This window comes from Oncorhynchus nerka, linkage group LG12 (assembly GCF_034236695.1).
Source record: "Oncorhynchus nerka isolate Pitt River linkage group LG12, Oner_Uvic_2.0, whole genome shotgun sequence".
NCBI lineage: Eukaryota > Metazoa > Chordata > Actinopteri > Salmoniformes > Salmonidae > Oncorhynchus > Oncorhynchus nerka.
The window spans coordinates 54,728,020-54,749,232 of NC_088407.1; the positions used below are offsets into that span (position 1 = coordinate 54,728,020).

Sequence of the window (21,213 nt, forward strand, 5' to 3'; positions counted from 1 at the left end):
TTTCTAAAATACTGGATCCGGCATGCTTGGCACTGATGGTCATACCATGCTTAAAGTCGCTTAAGGCCACTCATTTTGCCCATTCTAATCAAACAGTAACAATGCCTCGATGCCCATCTGCCTGTTTTATATGGAAAGCCCCAACCATGTGAATCACGGTCTGTAGGAGCGATCCATTTTTGAGAACGGGGTGATGTAACTAATAAACTGGTCGGTGATTGTATAAGGCTTGATTAATAATCGATCCTAAACCACAGACAGTGAAATGAACATGACTTTCGTGTCTAGTTCGGTATCCCTTTTCTGTCTCAAGGAATGTATCATTCTAGTTAATAATTTTATGGCAACACAAAAGCCATTCATCCTCATCATGCGTTATATACAGTATAACAACAAAGTATTAATCAAAACCGTAAGAAATCCGCTGTTCTGTGTATGGAAAAGATCAGGCCCGAATGTCTTGCAAGCATTTTCAGGTGTCATGAGAGGGTCTGACAATGAAATTAATCTAAGGTATCATTTTTGCATGAATAATGCACATTTCTTGTTTGTAATTTCCATAGTACATATGACAGGGACGTTGCACAGTATTCCTTAGATGTGTGGAGATGGATGCGATGCGTGCGAATGGCATATGTATCCCGGTGTTGAGGATCCAGGGCAAAATCCAATATCCAAAAGCAGATGACTCGTCTCATGTGGAACTCAAATGTTTGAAGTGAGCCATCAAAAGGAAATTCCATGGAACCCATAGTTTAGCAGAAGCTTCCAGTTTTGTGGTATTTCGTATTCTCTTGGCGGGGTTCAGAGGGAGAATATGGAGTCTCCCCCTGGAATAAAAACATGTCCAACACTTTGTCTGTCAGTAGAGAGTTCAACATGGCTGGAGAATGATTGGCCATTACCTCTCAGACCCTGGAGTTAATCACTATCAGGATGTTATAAGAGGTAAAAGGTGGTCATGGTCCTCATTAGGTAGGGCTATAACATGGACAATTGGATTGATGGTATGTCTGGGCCATGGTTTATGTTTAGGTAAAACTTGGACTCGTTTCCCTACACAGGTAAAACATTTTTAGATCTTCTCAAATGAACAGCACATTTTCATGCATGTGATTTCACCCAGCATAAAAAAAAAACAAGTCTTGGGTTAAGTTTCTCAACATGCACGCAGTTGCTGCGACCATTTAATGTAATAAAGGCCAGCTTTTTCATGTAGCATGCTTTGACTTGTCAACAGTCCATATAGCTTTCCAACAGGGGAGGAGGGATATGGAACGAAAATAAGTGAGAAACCATACATCTCCCATATCTCTATCAGCACACTGACTGCTTAGGTGACATGGCCACTGACCTCAACCATCTGGGTTGGGCTGGGATCGTATTATGTACACCTCTTAGACATAGACATTCTGGTTCCAGCTCAGAAAACACACTCAACCATCTGGGTTGGGCTGGGATCGTATTATGTACACCTCTTAGACTTAGACGTTCTGGTTCCAGCTCAGAAAACACACTCAGGTGACATGGCCACTGACCTCAACCATCTGGGTTGGGCTGGGATCGTATTATGTACACCTCTTAGACATAGACGTTCTGGTTCCAGCTCAGAAAACACACTCAACCATCTGGGTTGGGCTGGGATCGTATTATGTACACCTCTTAGACTTAGACGTTCTGGTTCCAGCTCAGAAAACACACTCAGGTGACATGGCCACTGACCTCAACCATCTGGGTTGGGCTGGGATCGTATTATGTACACCTCTTAGACATAGACATTCTGGTTCCAGCTCAGAAAACACACTCAAAAAACACTAAGGCTCATCTTAGTTCTCATTCTTTCTTCTTTTAACAGTGAGAGAGCTGCAATGCCCGAGAAGATTTACTGTGTATGGATTGAGACCACCATATTGAGGGTGTGAGTTACATTCCTCCGAATACTGTGCTGTGTGTGTTAGGAGGCTCCAGAGTGCAGGAGTGGACGGACTCCACTGGTCCATAATCCATACAAAAGCGCCCCGTGCAGCTGCCGTCTGTCTGGAGTTAGGGGCCAGGGCAGAGTAGTGGACGACTGGGCCAATCACATGTTTACACACCAATGATTTATCTCATGGACACACACCGAGACATGGCGCAATCATAACATTACAGAGGTACTAATGTTTGAATGTCATTTTGATTAACGTGTCAAATGATCTCAATAGCAGATATAGATGGCTCTTTTGTGATGTTTTTGTGACCAGAGTCTTGGTTTTGTGTGTGTATGTGTGTGCCCCCATTCAACTCCATTAAAAAAACACGCTCGTATTTTACCAGCACTGAATTGGGAAAGAGATTTCTGTGCTGTCTGAATGAGATAGAGATGCAGCCTCACATATTTGACTTCCTTATTAAGTGTCCTTTTTTAGCTCCGATCCAATGTTTTAGTCATTAATTGATAAATATGTATGAAATAGAACAGCTGGGACGAGTGGCCAATGGCATAAATGGGGTGTTTCGAAGGGAAGTCTTGGAACTAGATATTGAGAACTGAGTACTATTCGCTCCTTTAAGCCAAATGGTTTAAGCCAAACATTCAAAGGCCTCTTCTGTTTGACTTACGCAATATTATACCCTATTAAATCGAAGAGGGGATATTTCCCCTCTTGATGAGAGAGAAGTCAAGTTAAATATGACCCACACTCTCTTGACTTGGCAACCTGGGACTCTGTGTTAGTTTCCTCACACACTTATAGGGGGGGTGGTGTGTATATACAGAGTGTGAATATTCTCAGTGCATCTCTATAACTCAGACTGGCCTTTGTCAGACTGGCCTTTGTACTCAGACGTACCAAGCCCAGAAGTTCCCCCAGAGCCCATTGGCTGTAAAAACTATGCTCCTGACTTTTAGACCATCAACCATCCTACAAAAGTCTTCAAACTGTTCCAGGAAATATTTAGATAACAGCTCAGCACTGTCAGTCTCAGAGAACGCCAATGGACCCAGAAGAATATGCATAGAATGGGGTTGCGGAAGTAGGGTTGGAGGAAGGCAGAGATATTCAGAATGGTAGCTTCTAGCAGAGCAGATCCATTGTAATCTCTTTTCAAGCATTTGGCGATTTGTAACTCTTGATTATCATCGGGGCATACGTCACTTTAATAACAGAGAGTGATGGTTTATTTTGACAGCCCCTCCCTTCACCAGTCCCACACTCCCTCCCTGCTACTGCTCACATATATATTTCACGTGTGTTGAACTCAGGGAAGTCAGACCCAGGTTCCTTTTCCTTCCACCACAGAACTATCAAAGCAGCTGATCATACCAGCCCTAACCAAGACGCGTCAAACAGCAATATTTGGACAGATCCCAATCAAGCCTATAGGAGCCTCCACATTTTTTCATGGTTTCGGCTACCTCCGTACTATATAAATATCATGCCAATCACACACACAGACAGACAGCGATGGTGTGCCGCACAGTATTTAACTCTTTCTGATTAGACTAATTGACTATTGTGGTGGAGGAAATGTGTGGCCGCTGTCAGTCTGTGCCAGAAAAACTGAACAAGGTAAACATTTGTGGAGAACCGTATGAAGACAGAAATCACATTGGGCTCACAGCGCTTTCCTAGTCACTGGGGGATCAAACAGCACACACAGAGCATTTTCCTATTCAATATCCATTGTTCTCCAAGAGTGGCTCAACATCTCTCACATACAGCTTGCATCTTGGTTGAACTGTGAGGTACTGTAGCTAGTCTAGTGAAAGTATAGTGTTGCTTTTCCTGGGCAACAGAAGCATAATACTGTAGTACAGTTAAAGCTATGATCCCCCACTGTGAGTCACTCATTCAAACACACCCAGTTAGGTTTAACACAGCCTCGGTTCACCGGGCTTCACTGACTCAGAGAGTTATGCCAACGCATCAGGCCAAATTAATCACACACACAGAGGCAGCGGAGGCTCTGATTCAAAGGCCCCAAAATGGGTCAGGTGGAATAAATCTAAAAAGACACAGACTTCCATTTACAACGTCTCAGCTCCTCATGCTTTCCCCTTTCACACACCGAGATGGCTTTATTTTATTGGTTTTAAAAGCCAATGGGGCTTAAAAAGAGGTATGTTCCGCCCCTCTCTGCATGGCCAGGCCAGAGTGGAAGGGTCCACTCATACTCATGAGAAGGGGTCATGATGACTTTGACTGGGAGAATATTTCTGAATTGTGATACTTTCTTAATATTTGATCATCCATGAATGGCAACCTTGTGTTCCAGACATGCACAGACCCACACACACACCATCATTCCCAGTGATTCCTGACCACATGCTGTGGTGACACAGATTTTTCTAGATTCTTTAAGTACCTCTACGTGGAAGCATTATAGTGAGATTGGGGTGTCAATTGTCTGGGATGATTAAATCAAATAGCTCAGGTTTCTTTGTCCTTACAGTTTCTCTCTAATCCCTTACGTCTCTTTCTGCGTCTGGGTTAGATCAGCCGCCAGCAGCAGATGACAGCAGAGCTGTCGATATGGGGATGTGGAGGGTGACTGAGGAGATAGTGCAGAGCAGCTCACTGGGTTGTGTAAATACACACTCTGGGTGGGATGGAAGCTCAAATGAGTTTCCATGACTCTCCTTGATGACTGGAGCACGGCCTGTCAAACATAGCCTCTGTGATGCCTGCCATGACGATGTGTAAGTAGGTGCCCATCCTAGGGGGTCTCCCATCGGTCTTCTTGTTATTGAGGAGACCCCCCGTTGTCTTTCATAAAGCAAACTCTACTAGGTTACCAACTATGGGATGTTTGTTTTGTTTGCCTTTTGTTATTGAATTCCTTTTAACCATTTCATCTCTGATACCAGAACCAAACATGCCAAAGTTTCTATAAAATACCAGATGTAGTACTCCAGCTTGATCCACATCACTGTAATAGGCCTACAACTTAATATGAAAAATCATATGCAGAATGAATTCAACCATCTAACTCATCCCCATGCAGTCACTATGGATTATCTGTAGTACAAGCGAACATTATTTGTCTTTCCTTGTGTCAGATCTCTCTCCAATAACAGCAGTACATGTTGTTCTAGTTGCTCACCAGGCTTTCCGTTAGGGAGTGGGGAACATAAGTTAGTCTCCTACTTTGTTTATTTCATCTACATCCCCATGGTGACAGCATCTTCGCAAACCGTCATCTCTCAGCAACTTTGACGTTATTGAATATTAATCAGTGTCACCAGTCTCAACGGTCATGATTTATGGTTACATGTGAACCTCATGATGTTGTCTAGAAACTCTGAAATCAACAATTTGGTTTGGTGCAGACATCTGTTCCTCCAGCCAAATTCAGAGATTCCTTCTGTGATTGCAAGTTTCAACAGCTGGTTATTGAAAATAATTGCATTTTCCATGACCATAAGCCTACAAATCATTAATTTTCATCCCCTGTGAATAAATGCAATTACATTGTTGCTTCTGCAATATGCTATGAATATCTATTCCAATAAAGTCATCACAAAACAAAAGCACTTTATCATCTTCGCCTATTCTGAACAAATAGAAATGCAACAATTCCAAAGATTTTACAGAGTTACAGTTCATAAGGAAATCAGTCAATTTAAATCAATTCATTCGGCACCCATCTCTGTGCATGTTACTGTTACACAGAGTGTGGACCACTGCAGTACTGAGGAATTGCACTCAGAACAACAAAAAAAGATGTATAAAACAAGGAGTTGTTGCTTCAGAGCACATTTTCCTATAAATGGAAAGTATATGTTTGACAGACATTGCTATGGCCGCTAGCCCATAACTATAATAATTGGCATTGCACAAAAAAAATTCTGTACCGCGTTTGTGTACACGGCGACCTGACATGTTTCTATTGAGTAATGATGAATTAGTCCGTTTTCCTTTAAAATGTGCTTAGGTGTGTGTGCGCGCGTGTGTACCATCCTCATATGTGTAACGGATGTGAAACGGCTAGCTTAGTTAGCGGTGGTGTGCGCTAAATAGCGTTTCAATCAGTGACGTCACTTGCTCTGAGACCTTGAAGTAGTAGTTCCTCTTGCTCTGCAAGGGCCGCGGCTTTTGTGGAGTGATGGGTAACAATGCTTCGTGGTTGACTGTTGTTGATGTGTGCAGAGGGTCCCTGGTTCACGCCCGGGTATGGGCGAGGGGACGGTCTAAAGTTATACTGTTACATATGCATAGTTTACATTCCCACAGGCCCACCGATGTAGATGTGTGCGGTCACAGCTGACTGAGCAACATGTATATTTAAGGAGGTGTCTTTGAGAACTGTGAGGAGCAAGGCGTGTCTGTGCATCAGGTCTGTCTTGTATGTACTAGCAATTAGTCCTCGGGACACCTGTTTCTGATCGATGTTGTGTGATATGCGGACATTCTGTGCCACTGTTCTGTGAGTTACATGGGGCCACACAGCAAACTAGCTAGAGACTGACGGGTTGCATGGACTGTAGTCTTACATTATTTAGTATGTTTATGTACGGACAGAAATTGTCTTGACAAAGCTATTGTCAATTTGTCACTCTCAGAAAAATCCTGGGACTGATATGAGTGGGAATGACAATAGCTGAGAATTGTGATATTCTAACAGGAAGGTATTGGTGTATAGATCCTGGAACAGTCCTGCTGCAGCAGCTGCCCCTCGCTAGGCCCTGTTCTGTCTGGTCTGGTCTGGGGTCTTTCAGACCTGGCCTTCAGAGCCAATAAGAAACACACTTTATGTATTTCTGAGCACCTCCCAGATGTATGATACCTACAGGACTAATGGTGAAGTTACTTTAGACAGAAACGTTTGGGCGTAATCCGTGACCATCAAGCCAGCGGGCGAGTGGAGTTTCCTGCTCAAGAATTGATTTGTATCTCTGGCGGGTAGCCTACATTCAGAGGACAGCTATAAGCCCTCCGCAGGTCGCTTTTCCATCTGGCTTTCAGCATCCACTTAGAGGACGCTATTCGTCCTAGGCAAGCCATCTAGCCATGAGTTAATTTGAAAGACAATAGGAAGGAATCTCTCATCTCAAATTCGGCCTGTCACCTTCCAGCTAACCACTGCCACGTGAACAGCAGGCGCATGACCTGTCATGGGTGCCCAGTGAATGAGGCGATTGGATTGCTAACCAGTTAGCAATGAGCAAAGGTTGCGTGTTCAAGTCGCATAGCTGGCAACTGTAGCATTTTAGTTAACCCTTATTCTAAACGTAACCTATATTTCACCTAACCTGCTACATAAATTCTCCTAACCTTTGTAGTGTTAGTTCTCCTAACATTTTAAATAAAATTATCCTAACCTGTCGTTAGCTCCCCTGCCAACGTAAATTCTACCTTTAATTATCACTTGTTGCAGACAGACAGATGGACAGACAGACCAATATGGTCTCAGGGCAATTCGTATTATTCTGGAAGTAAATCTGTATCTCCATTTAGTGTGATGTATTACGTTACATTATGAATGGAATAGTGGTCAGACAATATAAGCAATAAGGCCAGAGGGGGTGTGGTACATGGCGAACATACCATGGCTATGGGCTGTTCTTATGCACGACACATCGCGGAGTTCCTGGACACATCTCTTAGATGTGGTATATTGGTCATATATCACAAACCCCCGAGGTGCCTTATTGCTATTATAAACTGGTTACCAACATAATTAGAGCAGTAACACGTGGTATGCGGTCTGATATTCCATGGCTGTCAGCCAATCAGCATTCAGGGCTCGATCCACCCAGTTTATAATACGAATTATAGGACGTGTAGTATAATATGTTTTACCCGGTCGTACAACGGCATACAAATTGGATGGTGTACATTATCATATATCTTGGAGGACGTATAGTACCATACATATTTCTCTGAGTCCAGATTGCACACCCCCTCTGGCCTTATTGCTTATATTGTCTGACCACTATTCCATTCATAATGTAACGTAATACATCACACTAAATGGAGATACAGATTTACTTCCAGAATAATACGAATTGCCCTGAGACCATATTGGTCTGTCTGTCCATCTGTCTGTGAATGGAAACAGATAAGGAAGTCTAGTTGGCCACTACACTAACAATCCCCATTCAGCTGGCTGTAGTTAAGGCTGCAAAGGTTTATGATGATTGAGTAACAGTGATTTGCATAGTGGTGTTGTCTAGTACAGTATGAGAGAGGTAGTACTGGGCGAACGCCAGAGAGCAGGAACTCATCAAACGAGTCACTCTGCAGCTTTGAGCTACATCACACTAAAGATGTGATGAGAGATATCCCAATGGCAGATACTTTAGAGTCTAGAGGCATTAAACATGGTGATAGACATTCAGCATCTGAAACAGTTTCACTTCTAAAACTCCTTTCATCCTTGTGGTAGACTAGAGTTGACTGACCCTAGCAATAGAAACCATGGCCTCTACTTGCCCAAGAGCAGCTTAAAGTGGCATCTCTCCAAAAGTGGCGAGATGTATGCAAACTCACAGAAAGAGTCCAGTGCAACTTTATTAAAATAGACGCTGAATACATAATTGTGAGCTTAAACACATTGAACCCACAAGTGATTAATTTGCAGGGAATCAAGTTGAGTGCTGGCAGAATAAATCTTAATAGATAATTTTACTGCCTCAGCTAAACATGTTCTTCCAAAGGGTCAGAGACACATGTGGAGGATGAAAGCCAATGACTTTTATCTGTTCGGTTGCCAAATATCCAGAATGTCAGCTAGATCATAAATTATTCAGTCCGCAATTAATTAACACAATGGTATATCAGACCCATGTATCACATCCGGCTGTGATTGGGAGGCCCATAGGGCGGCGCACAATTGGCCCAGCTACGTCCAGGTTTGGCCGGGGTAGGCCGTCATTGTAAATAAGAATTTGTTCTTAACTGACTTGCTTAGTTAAATAAAAGTTCAATACAAAACTAAATGAAAAAAGATGGGAAAATAAGAGTGGGGAATTGAAACGCATTTGTTCCACGTAATTGGAACGTACACCTACATTTGTTTGTTTACATTTTTATACCAAAGTGTTCATATGAATGAGGTTACCTCACAACATTTAAAAAGACAGATGTTTTTGAAATACAAAAAGTACATTCAACCCAGTGCATCAAATGGCTTTTTATTTTTATTTTTTACCTTTAACCATTCGAACCAGGGACTGCAGTGACGCCTCTAGCACAGTGCCTTAGACCGCTGCGCCACAGGGGAGCCCAAAGCTAATAAAACACTCAGATTTGACCAATTTACTGATTCAGGGTAAAGTAAATCAAATATATTACTAGAATTATAATTATATATTTCTACAGATAGTTTTTTGCCTTCTGACAGTGTCTTTTAAAATGGTTTATATTGTTATAACAGTAAAGCTATGATTGCAACCAGTACACATCCCAGCCAGTGGATGGCGCTGTTCTTTGTATTGGTGATGGAGGAGCCAGAGATTAAGATCTCTTGCCTGCAGACTGCAGTCTCTCCCCCAGAAGACATAGGAGGCCCTGTCTTGCAACACACCAGAGTTGTAGAACCTCACTGCTCTACGCCGTATAAGATATTGAAGAGGTAAATGTTGTACTGATAAATATTGTATTGATTACTAGAGAGATGTAGTATAACACTGAGTGATTGTCTGCTTTGATATTAAAGGTTACTTAGTTCATAGTAGTCGTACACTTGAACCACAGCATCTTGCACATGAAAAACGTTGAAGTCTTAACATTGGAATTGTGATGCACACCTCTGTTGTGGTCAACTGCAAATAAAATCGTTGTGAATTAGCTACACAATCAATGATGACAAATCAATCTTCCATCAAAGCAAATGCATTATTTATTGTCCCAATTCAACCTCTGAAATATCAATGCTTTTGTATTTAAACATGAGGCGTACAGTATGTAAAAGTCCATTTACTGAATCTAAATATAGGCTAACTTTCCCAGGAGAAGCCACAGCTTTTCTGACCAGGTCTCCCGTGGCAACAGCGGGCCACTGAGCACACCCACCAGCAACTTCCCCAACGGAGCTTTCCTCTGTCTCTCTAACAGCCTCAGACAGAAGTTGATTGCATGATTATACATGGTGGAGTTATAATTATGACAACTGTCAAGACAAATAGAAAATAGTGGCACATACTGACGCTTGCAACAGACAAAGAATTAGGTTGAAAACAAATGAGCCAAACATCTCCATAGAGATGATAAGTTACCTGGGGCATATGGATAACACGATACTGTATGGTCCAGGTCATTCTCTTCGTCAAACGCCTCAGCATCCAGAGAGCAGCCTTCTGTGTCAGCTTCGCTCCTCCGACAGCACTCGGTCCTCCATGTTGTAGAAAACATTCATCTGATTGACAAGAGAGGTAGAAGTGAGCGTATGACATGAAGTGGTTCTATGCCTGTGTAGTGAAATTGTAATAGTAATTACTGTAGTAATTACAAAGGGAAAGGGGGTAGCTAGTCAGTTGCACAACTGAATGCATTCAACTGAAATAGGTCTTCAACATTTAACCCCACCACTCTGATCTTCTAAACAGCAGTATACATGACTTTTTATGTGCAACAGAAACACAATAAACAAAATAGTTGTCAAGGACAGAACAATGAGAACAAATAATTACAATGAATATAAATTAATTAATGAAAAGGAAAGAACTAAACAAAATCCCCCTCACAAAAAAATGTAATTGATAAGGCTAAAGACGGGCTCCCGAGTGGTGTAGCGGTCTAAGGCACTGCATCTCAGAGCAAGAGGCGTCACTACAGTCCCTGGTTCGAATCCAGGCTGTATCACATCCGGACGTGATTGGGAGTCCCATAGGGCGGCGCACAAATGGCCCCGCGTCGTCCGGATTTGGCCCGGGGTAGGTCGTCATTGTAAATAAGAATTTGTTCTTAACTGACTTGCCTAGTTAAATAAAAGGTTAAATAAAATACAATAAATTAAAAAACAGAAAGCTCTGTTGTTTTAAGTCAATTTGAGAGGAAAACAGTGAACGTGTTTGAAGAAAAGGCCAAATCCTCTGTGGATTTTTTAAAACTGTTTCCAAAATGTAATACATCATATAAATGGCTCCCCAGGGCAGGTGAGGACACTGAAAGAAATATGTTTAGAGGGGGTCTGTAACAGACTAAATTGAAGGCAGTTGGAAGCAGAACATTCCATCATATCCTATCTGCGATACAATCTAAGCAGATTTAACATGGACCAGACGGTATGTGTTCCAGATGGTCATTTCTGAATGAATGTGGTCAATTACCACGTTTCTGCATCTCAACACAGTTTTCACGCTGCATTGTGGGGTCAGAGCTATCATTCACAGCTGTTGCCTTCATTCACACTGGACATCGTTCTGGGATTACATGGAACGCAAGTGAGGAGACAACACTGAGAACGTATGGCCATTATATCTGAAGTGTCGGACTTGCTGGAACCTGAAACACAGGGCCCCTCTATTGCCTGTAGGAGCATACCTATACCTCACCTTCTTCTATGACATAATTAAGTCATCACATATCATAAATGTCTGTACAAGTTGAACACTGTGTTTATAGCTATGATTTAACTAGACATCCAGTGATGAATAGGTGACCTGAATACCTGAAATAAGGCAGATCAATACTTCAATGAGTAAATCCTGTTCATCGTCTACCTGGGAAAATTGTTAATACTGTCGCCTTGGAACTGTACATTATGGTGGCTGTTAGGCTATGATGCATGCAGTCAGGTGAAACATCACTGAAATAATGTGTCATATGTTCCACTTGAAACAGACAAAGACTGTTACCTCTTTGCTCTGATGTAGCAGGTAGTTAGTGGAGTTGGTGTTGAAGTGGGACACTTTGTGAGAGCAGAGGGAGAGAGAGATGGATAGAGGCGAGGGGAGACAAAAGAATATGGCTGAGAGACAAAAGGACAGAGATGAAGAGACAGGAATCCTCTTGGTGTTTAGAAAAGATTGCCTGTATAATATACATAACATGAATAGAGACCACACGGTTTGGCCTTGAACGACAAAAGTTGCTAGGTTTGTATTCTACCATGACAAATCCCTGGATCTGATTGGTAAACATAAACAACTCCACAGCTGCTCTGAGTCGAGTTGCCACAAATATTGTTTTGATAGCCCTCATTTCCGTTTCCATCATCTACCACCCAACCCAAAATTAGAGATTTTTACTGGCCAGCCACGTGCCTGCATCATGCCCATTGTCTAAACACAAAATGAAACATAGGCGTTGAGTTAACGACATGTAAACCTAAACAGAGCTGTGTTGGTGATAACAAAAGATGGATGGTAGACAGTATTGAACGGTACATACCAACCACTGCCACGTGAGCCCTCTCGCGGCCTGGCACCACATCTGGAGGGAAGGAGACGTGGAGCTGTCTGGACAGCCAGCTCCAGAAACACTGTCCCAGAGAAGGGCCGTTCTTTGCCCTCGGGGCTTAGAGAATACAGACCGACAGAGGTTACGGGACGAGTACTAAGAGGCAACATAGTGTTAATTAGTCATGGTCTGGGGTGTTCTGAGGGGAGAGGGGTACCGAGGGGGTTGTATCAAAAGACTGACTGAGTTCGTCATTTTACGTCCATCAAGAATCCACTTTGTAACTAAGAAAACTAATTTATTATGAAGTTAATCAGCCACGTTGTACCTTCACAAGGATCTTTACGACCAATTTTCTCAGTCCAGTCTTTGCTTTCACAGACATTGTCATCTCTCCACGAACCAGGGGCCTGATGGGAGAGAGAGCAGCAGCGCCGCCCTGGCTCTGTACAGCCACCATACGTGCGTTCAGTGTAGAAACGAGGGCATTGTCTGCCAGGACAAACAAAGAGCTGACTCTCAGCAACCACCAAGATGACCTGCGGAGAACAAGAGGAATGGGAAAACAATTAAGGATGGATCACTTACATCCAAGAAGCGGTTTGATACGGGAGATGCAGAGTATAGGAAGAAGTAGAATGAAGAAAGTAAATTATTTCATGATCTAAGACATTTTCTAAGAGTTTTTCACAACACCATTTAAAATAACTGTCCAGTATTTCCAGATTCCTATGAAATATACCATTCTTTAAACTTTAAGGGGCGGTTTCACGGATAGAGTTCATTTAAATCAGCAATAGGCTAATTCTTCTTAAATGAATCCAGATTTTTTATAAATGTTTCTGAGACGTTGCTTAACTTCAGATGAATTAGTTCTAGACTAGGGAGTCTGATTAGATTAACGACGAGCACTTGGTGCTGACCTGAGGATGCTTCAAAAACCAGGGATGGGACACTAATACAGAACTATTGTGTGGATTTGGAGCAAGTCACCTACACCAAACAATGAAGTAAAAGAAAATGTTCAAAGAATGACTTTGGGAAAAAAAGTAATGTTTCAAAGCACTCAATTATCAAAAACTAACAGCATGATTCATCAATAGAAAACAAGAAAAATAATGCCTGGACTACAATTTGTAATGAATTCAACTCAAATGAAAAGTAAACAAAAAGGACACTACAACTACTTCAGGTCAGATTCTGTATTTATTGTTGGCTCACTTTTACAAATCAGAGTCACTTTGAAATGTTAGTTTTCTTGTGCAACACAGTTTGGCCAAAATGTATGTGTGAAATGTAAACACAAACAATATCATACATAATTACTAATATATTTATAGATTTTCTTGTCTTTCTAAAGGTCCTGTCGAAAACAGAAAAAGACAAATGCTGTTGCTCGTAGGGAGTAATGGAATTGGAATTTCATGAGCGCAAACTATGTTTAAAAGAAGAGCATGATATGAGTTGGCTGTTAAAGGAGGGAAACATGAAGCAGCACCAATGATCTTCTCGAACCAGCACCAGTTCACAGTCCCAATATTTACATTTGTGAATTATGGATATTGTTTGCGTCAATCACTTGAGCGATCTTTGTTGTGAGAAGTGCTGCATTATAAAAGCATCTCTGCAGGCTTGTCCATTTGTCTGTCTCAACCATGGGAACATCTGGGTCATTCCCATCTTTAATGTGAGGTTCTGGGCAGCCATGCTGTTTGAAGTAATTGATCTGGGCAGCCATGCTGTTTGAAGTAATTGATCTGGGCAGCCATGCTGTTTGAAGTAATTGATCTGGGCAGCCATGCTGTTTGAAGTAATTGATCTGGGCAGCCATGCTGTTTGAAGTAATTGATCTGGGCAGCCATGCTGTTTGAAGTAATTGATCTGGGTAGCCATGCTGTTTGAGGTAATTGTGAAGCACTGCTGTTGCAATTATGACAAATGCAGCATCTTCTTGGTTGAAAGCGCAATGTGTTTGAGACACTGGAAATGACTCTTCCATACACCAAACATGTGCTCCATTAAACCTCTGGTGTGGATATGAGCTTGGTTGTACCGTTGTTTCTCAGAACCCTAACACTAACTCTACCGTGTAGTTGGCTTGGGCAGAAGCATCAGAGAACTTGATGCAATTGTCTTTCAGTTCACATATAGCACTGCAGACTTTGTGGACTATTCTGCGTACAGTCGGTTCACTTAGACCACCCAAATCTTCTGTTTCACGGCGGAAGGTTTCAGGTGCCAAAAACCTCAAGGTGATCAGTACTTGTAAGGAAGGAGGGATGGGCCTTCCCGGCAGAGAGTCAGATGAAAGCCTTGGCTCATGCGAACTATTGTCAGCTGCATTTTCTTTGTAAATACAGAAAAGGTCACAGTAATTGATTTCATCAAAATCATTCAGTGGGTTGCTCCTGTCTATAACCACCCTTCTGTCAAGTCTTGGTGGTGCTCTTTGATCATCATTAAAATAGTCCAGGTAATCCATTTTTCTCCACTGCCAGGGTCAACCTGGGGACCAACACCCATTAATCTGAAGTTAAGCCTGCCTCTGGCAAGGTTTCATTTAAGCCTACACTTAGATCTAGATGAACTCTAATCGTCCTTCTGGAAATCAGACTAAAAATTTAGACTAGGGCAAGTCTAAGACTATTTTAAACCATGTCTGAGAAATTTAATTTAGTCCAATTTAAAAGTGCAATTTAGTCTAGGACTCGGCTTAATCTGTGTCTGTGAAACCGCCCCTAAATGTAATGTAATGTAATCTTTGTGTAGTATGCCACATCTCCACAAGAGGGACCCCTTGATTTCATAATCCTTTCGGGAACAGAAAGTAGATCTCACAATATATGGGCTTGTTTACGAGTTGTTTAAATGTTAAGTTATCCAAACATGGTGTGTGTAATTAATTTCATACCCAATTCAGTCTTCTGTTTAATGTAAACTGGTATCTGTTCATACCACAAGGTTGCAAGTCTAAGATTTGAAAAGCAACAAGCTAATGTTTTGGCAACAGTGTACACAACACACTATAGGCCTATTTGTACTTGCAGTAAATGTTGTGCATTATGGAATTTTATCTGCAAAAGTCAATATTAATAGAATAGTAAGAGAACACTTGTTTCATAGCCAAATGTATACAGTTTCCCCACATCACGGTCAACTATCATATATGAAGAAGTGGGTCAGGTCACAGTCATGATGTAACGCAACATCAACCCAGGGATACAGTGAGGTGAGACTTAGGGTTATTCCAGGCTCAGTGTAGTCTATTCAGCAAGGCACAACGTGTGCCATCAGTACTGTGAAAATGGAGAGCGTGGTATCTTTCCCTCCAGTCATTCCACTGTGGTGAAGGGTTATCTCCTTGAGTTATCCAGTCATCTCCCCCAGCAACTGAGCACACCCCCACCCACAACACTAGAGATGCCTCCACCACTTAGACATAACAAAACAACTAGCTACATTACAGCAGGTTGGGCCAGTTCTGATGCCGCAGAAGTTTACCACGTCGCCATTGATACAGACAGAGCCTGACTGCTGAGCTGATGACCTAAAACTGTTACAATCACAAGATGAACCACTTGAAGAGCTCATCTGAGATGACCCTATCAGTCTTTGTCCTCCACGCCACCGCCATGATTCTGACCAGAGGGCCAGGTTCAAAGCACACTGACGGAGGAACACCTCATCACCTGTCCTTGCCGTCAGATGGCTCCAGCTGAGACATACCTGGAGAACAGAATACATTTCATCATATTGCAATAATTCATTTAGTATACTATCACTGTATGCACTGAGTAATTTCAAAAATAAGAAAGATTAGCATTATTAGTGATACGAGTTAGTTACCTTGTTTTGTAGGACTTACATGGGGCTTGATAAAGATGTGCAGTAGGCCATTGATGACCTCACCATCAGGTAGTACACAGTGACAGGCCTCTGCTGACCAAGACACTGCAGGGGTTAGAGAGAAGGAGGGAGAGGTTGCTGTCCCTGCAGCCACCACCTGACCCCTGGACGTCAACTGGAAGTCAATGACAAGAGGTCAGGGGTCAGATGTCAAAAGGTTATCGCAAAGAGCAGAGAGGAATCACTACAACTCTACACTCACCAACCAAGAGAAAAACCTACCAAATAATGAAGCTCATGAAGTTGGAAAGTGCTCTTTACAGATATAGGAGATTCTCCAATCTGGAACATCAAATTAAATAAAAACTGTTTTATTTTCATCTGTATACCTCAGGTGAAAGATCAGATTCATATAGAGACATTGATGTCAAGTTTTGGTGACGTAAAATGGACGCCGATATGTTATGCTACAGTCTGTTGAGAGGAATATCTGTGGTTCCCTTACTATGCAAAGTGTTCCTGAAAGTTTTGTTGTCTATGGACATTCCTGTGGTATACAGAAAAGCACATTGAAAAGTCGCTATTCACCGGGAGGAAAAGCATCTCTACTCGTTTGTGTAAATAGAACTCTACCTGACAGGTCGCTCCTACCAGGTGGCGTGGCGAGAATCTGTCTCCTCACCACGCGCTCTCACCACTGGCGTCCCCCAGGGCTCTGTTCTAGGCCCTCTCCTATTCTCGCTATACACCAAGTCACTTGGCTCTGTCATAACCTCACATGGTCTCTCCTATCATTGCTATGCAGACGACACACAATTAATCTTCTCCTTTCCCCCTTCTGATGACCAGGTGGCGAATCGCATCTCTGCATGTCTGGCAGACATATCAGTGTGGATGACGGATCACCACCTCAAGCTGAACCTCGGCAAGACGGAGCTGCTCTTCCTCCCGGGGAAGGACTGCCCGTTCCATGATCTCGCCATCACGGTTGACAACTCCATTGTGTCCTCCTCCCAGAGCGCTAAGAACCTTGGCGTGATCCTGGACAACACCCTGTCGTTCTCAACTAACATCAAGGCGGTGGCCCGTTCTTGTAGGTTCATGCTCTACAACATCCGCAGAGTACGACCCTGCCTCACACAGGAAGCAGCGCAGGTCCTAATCCAGGCACTTGTCATCTCCCATCTGGATTACTGCAACTCGCTGTTGGCTGGGCTCCCTGCCTGTGCCATTAAACCCCTACAACTCATCCAGAACGCCGCAGCCCGTCTGGTGTTCAACCTTCCCAAGTTCTCTCACGTCACCCCGCTCCTCCGCTCTCTCCACTGGCTTCCAGTTGAAGCTCGCATCCGCTACAAGACCATGGTGCTTGCTACGGAGCTGTGAGGGGAACGGCACCTCAGTACCTCCAGGCTCTGATCAGGCCCTACACCCAAACAAGGGCACTGCGTTCATCCACCTCTGGCCTGCTCGCCTCCCTACCACTGAGGAAGTACAGTTCCCGCGCAGCCCAGTCAAAACTGTTCGCTGCTCTGGCCCCCCAATGGTGGAACAAACTCCCTCACGACGCCAGGACAGCGGAGTCAATCACCACCTTCCGGAGACACCTGAAACCCCACCTCTTTCAGGAATACCTAGGATAGGATAAAGTAATCCTTCTCACCCCCTTAAAAGATTTAGATGCACTATTGTAAAGTGGCTGTTCCACTGGATGTCTTAAGGTGAACGCACCAATTTGTAAGTCGCTCTGGATAAGAGCGTCTGCTAAATGACTTAAATGTAAATGTAACTCCGTGTGTACGATCGCAGGGTCTACAGACAATCACGGACTACAAAGGCAAAACCAGCCACGAGGACACAGACATCTTCCTTAAACACCTTCTTCGACCGCTACCAAGGACTGTGGACTCTTGTTCTCCATGGTCGACGTGAGTAAGACATTTAATCGGGTTAACCCTCGCAAGGCTGCCGGCCCAGACGGCATCCTTAGCCGCGTCCTGAGAGCATGCGTAGACCAGCTGGCTGGAGTGTTTACGGACATATTCAATCTCTCCCTATCCCAGTCTGCTGTCCCCACTTGCTTCAAGATGCCCACCATTATTCCTGTACCCAAGAAAGCAAAGGTAACTGAACTAAATGACTACTGTAGCACTCACTTCTGTCATCATGAAGTGCTTTGAGAGGCTAGTTAAGGATCAAATCACCTTGACCTTACCTGACGACACCCTAGAACCACTTCAATTTGCCCACCATTATTCCTGTACCCAAGAAAGCAAAGGTAACTGAACTAAATGACTACTGTAGCACTCACTTCTGTCATCATGAAGTGCTTTGAGAGGCGAGTTAAGGATCAAATCACCTTGACCTTACCTGACGACACCCTAGAACCACTTCAATTTGCTTACCACCCCAATAGATCCACAGACGAGGGACACTGCCCTATCCCAGCTGTACAAGAGGAATACCTATGTAAGAATGCTGTTCATACACTGTAGCTCAGAATTTAACACCATAGTACCCTCCAAGCTCAGGTCCCTGGTTCTGAACCCCCCTCCCACCCCCCGTGCAACTGACTTCATGACGGCCCACCCCCAGGTGGTAAAGGTAGGAAACACCTCTTCGCTGATCCTCAACACAGGGGACCCACAAGGGTGCGTGCTCAGCCCCCTCCTGTACTCCTTGTTCACCCATGACTGTGTGGCCACGGACGCCTCCAACTCAATCATCAAGATTGCAGACAACAGTAGTAGGTTTGATTACCAACAATGACGAGACAGCCTACAGGGAGGAGGTGAGGGCTCTGGGAGTGTGGTGACAGGAAAATAACCTCTCACTCAATGTCAACCAAACAAAGGAGATGATCATGGACTTCAGGAAACAGCAGAGGGAGCACCCGCCTATCCACAACGACAGGACCACAGTGGAGAAGGTGGAAAGCTTCAAGTTCCTCGGCGTACACTTCACTGACAAACTGAAATGGTCCACCCCACACAGACAGTGTGGTGAAGAAGGCACAACAGCACCTATTCAACCTCAGGAGGCTGAAGAAAGTTGGCTTGGCACCTAAAACCATTAAACTTTCACAGATGCACAAGAGATCATCCTGTCGGGCTGTATCACCGCTTGGTACAGCAACTGCACCGCCCACAACCGCAGGGCTCTTCAGAGGGTGGTGCGGTCTGCCCAACGCATCACTGAGGGCAAACTACCTGTCCTCCAGGACATCTACAGCACCTGATGTCACACAAAGGACAAAAAGATCATCAAGGACAACAACCATCCGAGCCAGGGCCTGTTCACCCTGCTATCATCCAGAAGGTGAGGTCAGTACAGGTGCATCAAAGCTGGGACCGAGAGACTGAAAAACAGCTTCTAATCTCAAAGCCATCAGACTGTTAAATAGCCATCAATGGGCGGCTTCCACACGGTTACGTAACCCTACACCTTAGAGGCTTCTGCCCTATATACATAGATTTGGAATCACTGGCCACTTAATAATGGAACACTAGTCACTAATAATGTTTACATATTTTTGCTTTACTCATCTCATATGTATATACTGTTTTCTATTCCACTGTATTTAGTCTATGCCATTCCGACATTGCTCATTCTAATATTTATATATTCCATTCTTTTACTTTTAGGTTGTGTGTATTGTGTATTGTTAGATATTACTGCACTGTCGGAGCTAGAAACACAAGCATTTAGTTAGATATTACTGCACTGTCGGAGCTAGAAACACAAGCATTTAGTTAGATATTACTGCACTGTCGGAGCTAGAAACACAAGCATTTAGTTAGATATTACTGCACTGTCGGAGCTAGAAACACAAGCATTTAGTTAGATATTACTGCACTGTCGGAGCTAGAAACACAAGCATTTAGTTAGATATTACTGCACTGTCGGAGCTAGAAACACAAGCATTTAGTTAGATATTACTGCACTGTCGGAGCTAGAAACACAAGCATTTCGCTACACCAGCAATAACATGTGACAAATCAAAGTTGATTTGCTTCGACCCTCAGGCACTGGGAGAGTCAAGCGTCGCTAGCATTCTATGTCCTACATCTCGTCTTGTGGAGAATCAGTTGAAAAATCCAAGCCTATAGATATTTACACTCACATGTTGAAAAGTGTAAAGATGGTTTCAGAACATGTGAGAAATTGAAAAGAAACAAACTATCATGCGTAATTGAGTTCATCTTATTTCTGTGTAATTAGGCTGTAATATCCTAGATTAGTCATACTTGGCCTAACATGTATACTTTGTGTCATCAATAGTCATTTACCCACCACTGACCAGCTCAGATATTACCTCAATATATTAATTGATACAGGAGAAAAAAGAAAAGAAAACTCACAGGAGGAAGATCAAGAACACACCTTTGAAAAAAACAGCAACCATGTTTGTTGCTTAAAGAGAAAGTTCAAGATAACTTGAAAGATGTTATAGACTGATAACATTCCTCTGTTACATCCTCTGAAAGCGCAATCTGCCTGGACCAGGCCGGTGTTGCCGTTGGTCAGCTCTGCTGTGACCCTGACTGGGTCGTTCGTGAGGATGGTGACAGCTAGGGAGGTAGGAGTCTCCGGACACAACACACTGGGGGTCTGAGATCAGGTACGTAGTGCTCATATGAGCGAGAGAGAGAGCAAGAGACTTCTACATCAGCTGGGATACAAACACTAAAGTGTTCAAGAAACCAGTAAAATGTCAACATATTTTTTTTACATGATTGAAATTCCAAAATGTTTGCTTCTTGGCTCCTATGAGTTATGACTATCAGAAATGAGTACCTATAATAATGACTAGACTACATGACAGAGAAATTCCATTTACGGACATGGCGAAATAGTACAAATAATAAATCACAGAAATGTCTAGTTTCCATCAGCTCAAATTCAAGGTTCATTACCTGGAGGAGACCTGAGCAGAAACAGAAATGACAGCCAGCGCCACACAAACTCCCAGGAGCCAAATCCTCTCCATGTCTTCTCTGCTGTGTTGTAGTCCAGACCAACACATCGTTATGGCTCCAAC

General features: G+C 43.2%; 1 protein-coding gene across 4 annotated transcripts; it reads right to left on the reverse strand.

The window, feature by feature from the left end:
• Positions 1 to 9,807: 9,807 nt before the first annotated feature.
• Positions 9,808 to 21,111, reverse strand: LOC135574348 (uncharacterized). 4 transcript variants are annotated; one of them, XR_010465380.1, is made up of 7 exons: positions 21,089 to 21,111; positions 16,192 to 16,347; positions 16,016 to 16,052; positions 12,655 to 12,865; positions 12,318 to 12,443; positions 11,783 to 11,835; positions 9,808 to 10,341 (listed from the first exon to the last, which is right to left on the reverse strand). XR_010465380.1 is itself a non-coding variant. In XM_065025652.1 (7 exons), the coding sequence occupies exons 1-7, from the start codon at positions 16,551 to 16,553 to the stop codon at positions 10,338 to 10,340; spliced, it is 705 nt and encodes a 234-aa protein (XP_064881724.1). In that variant the 5' UTR covers positions 16,554 to 17,430; the 3' UTR covers positions 9,808 to 10,337. The 4 variants fall into 4 exon arrangements, 1 of the variants encoding a protein (XP_064881724.1); XM_065025652.1 differs by lacking the exon at positions 21,089 to 21,111 and adding an exon at positions 16,455 to 17,430 and having other exon boundaries at positions 16,173 to 16,347; XR_010465381.1 differs by lacking the exon at positions 16,016 to 16,052 and having other exon boundaries at positions 16,173 to 16,347.
• Positions 21,112 to 21,213: the final 102 nt, after the last annotated feature.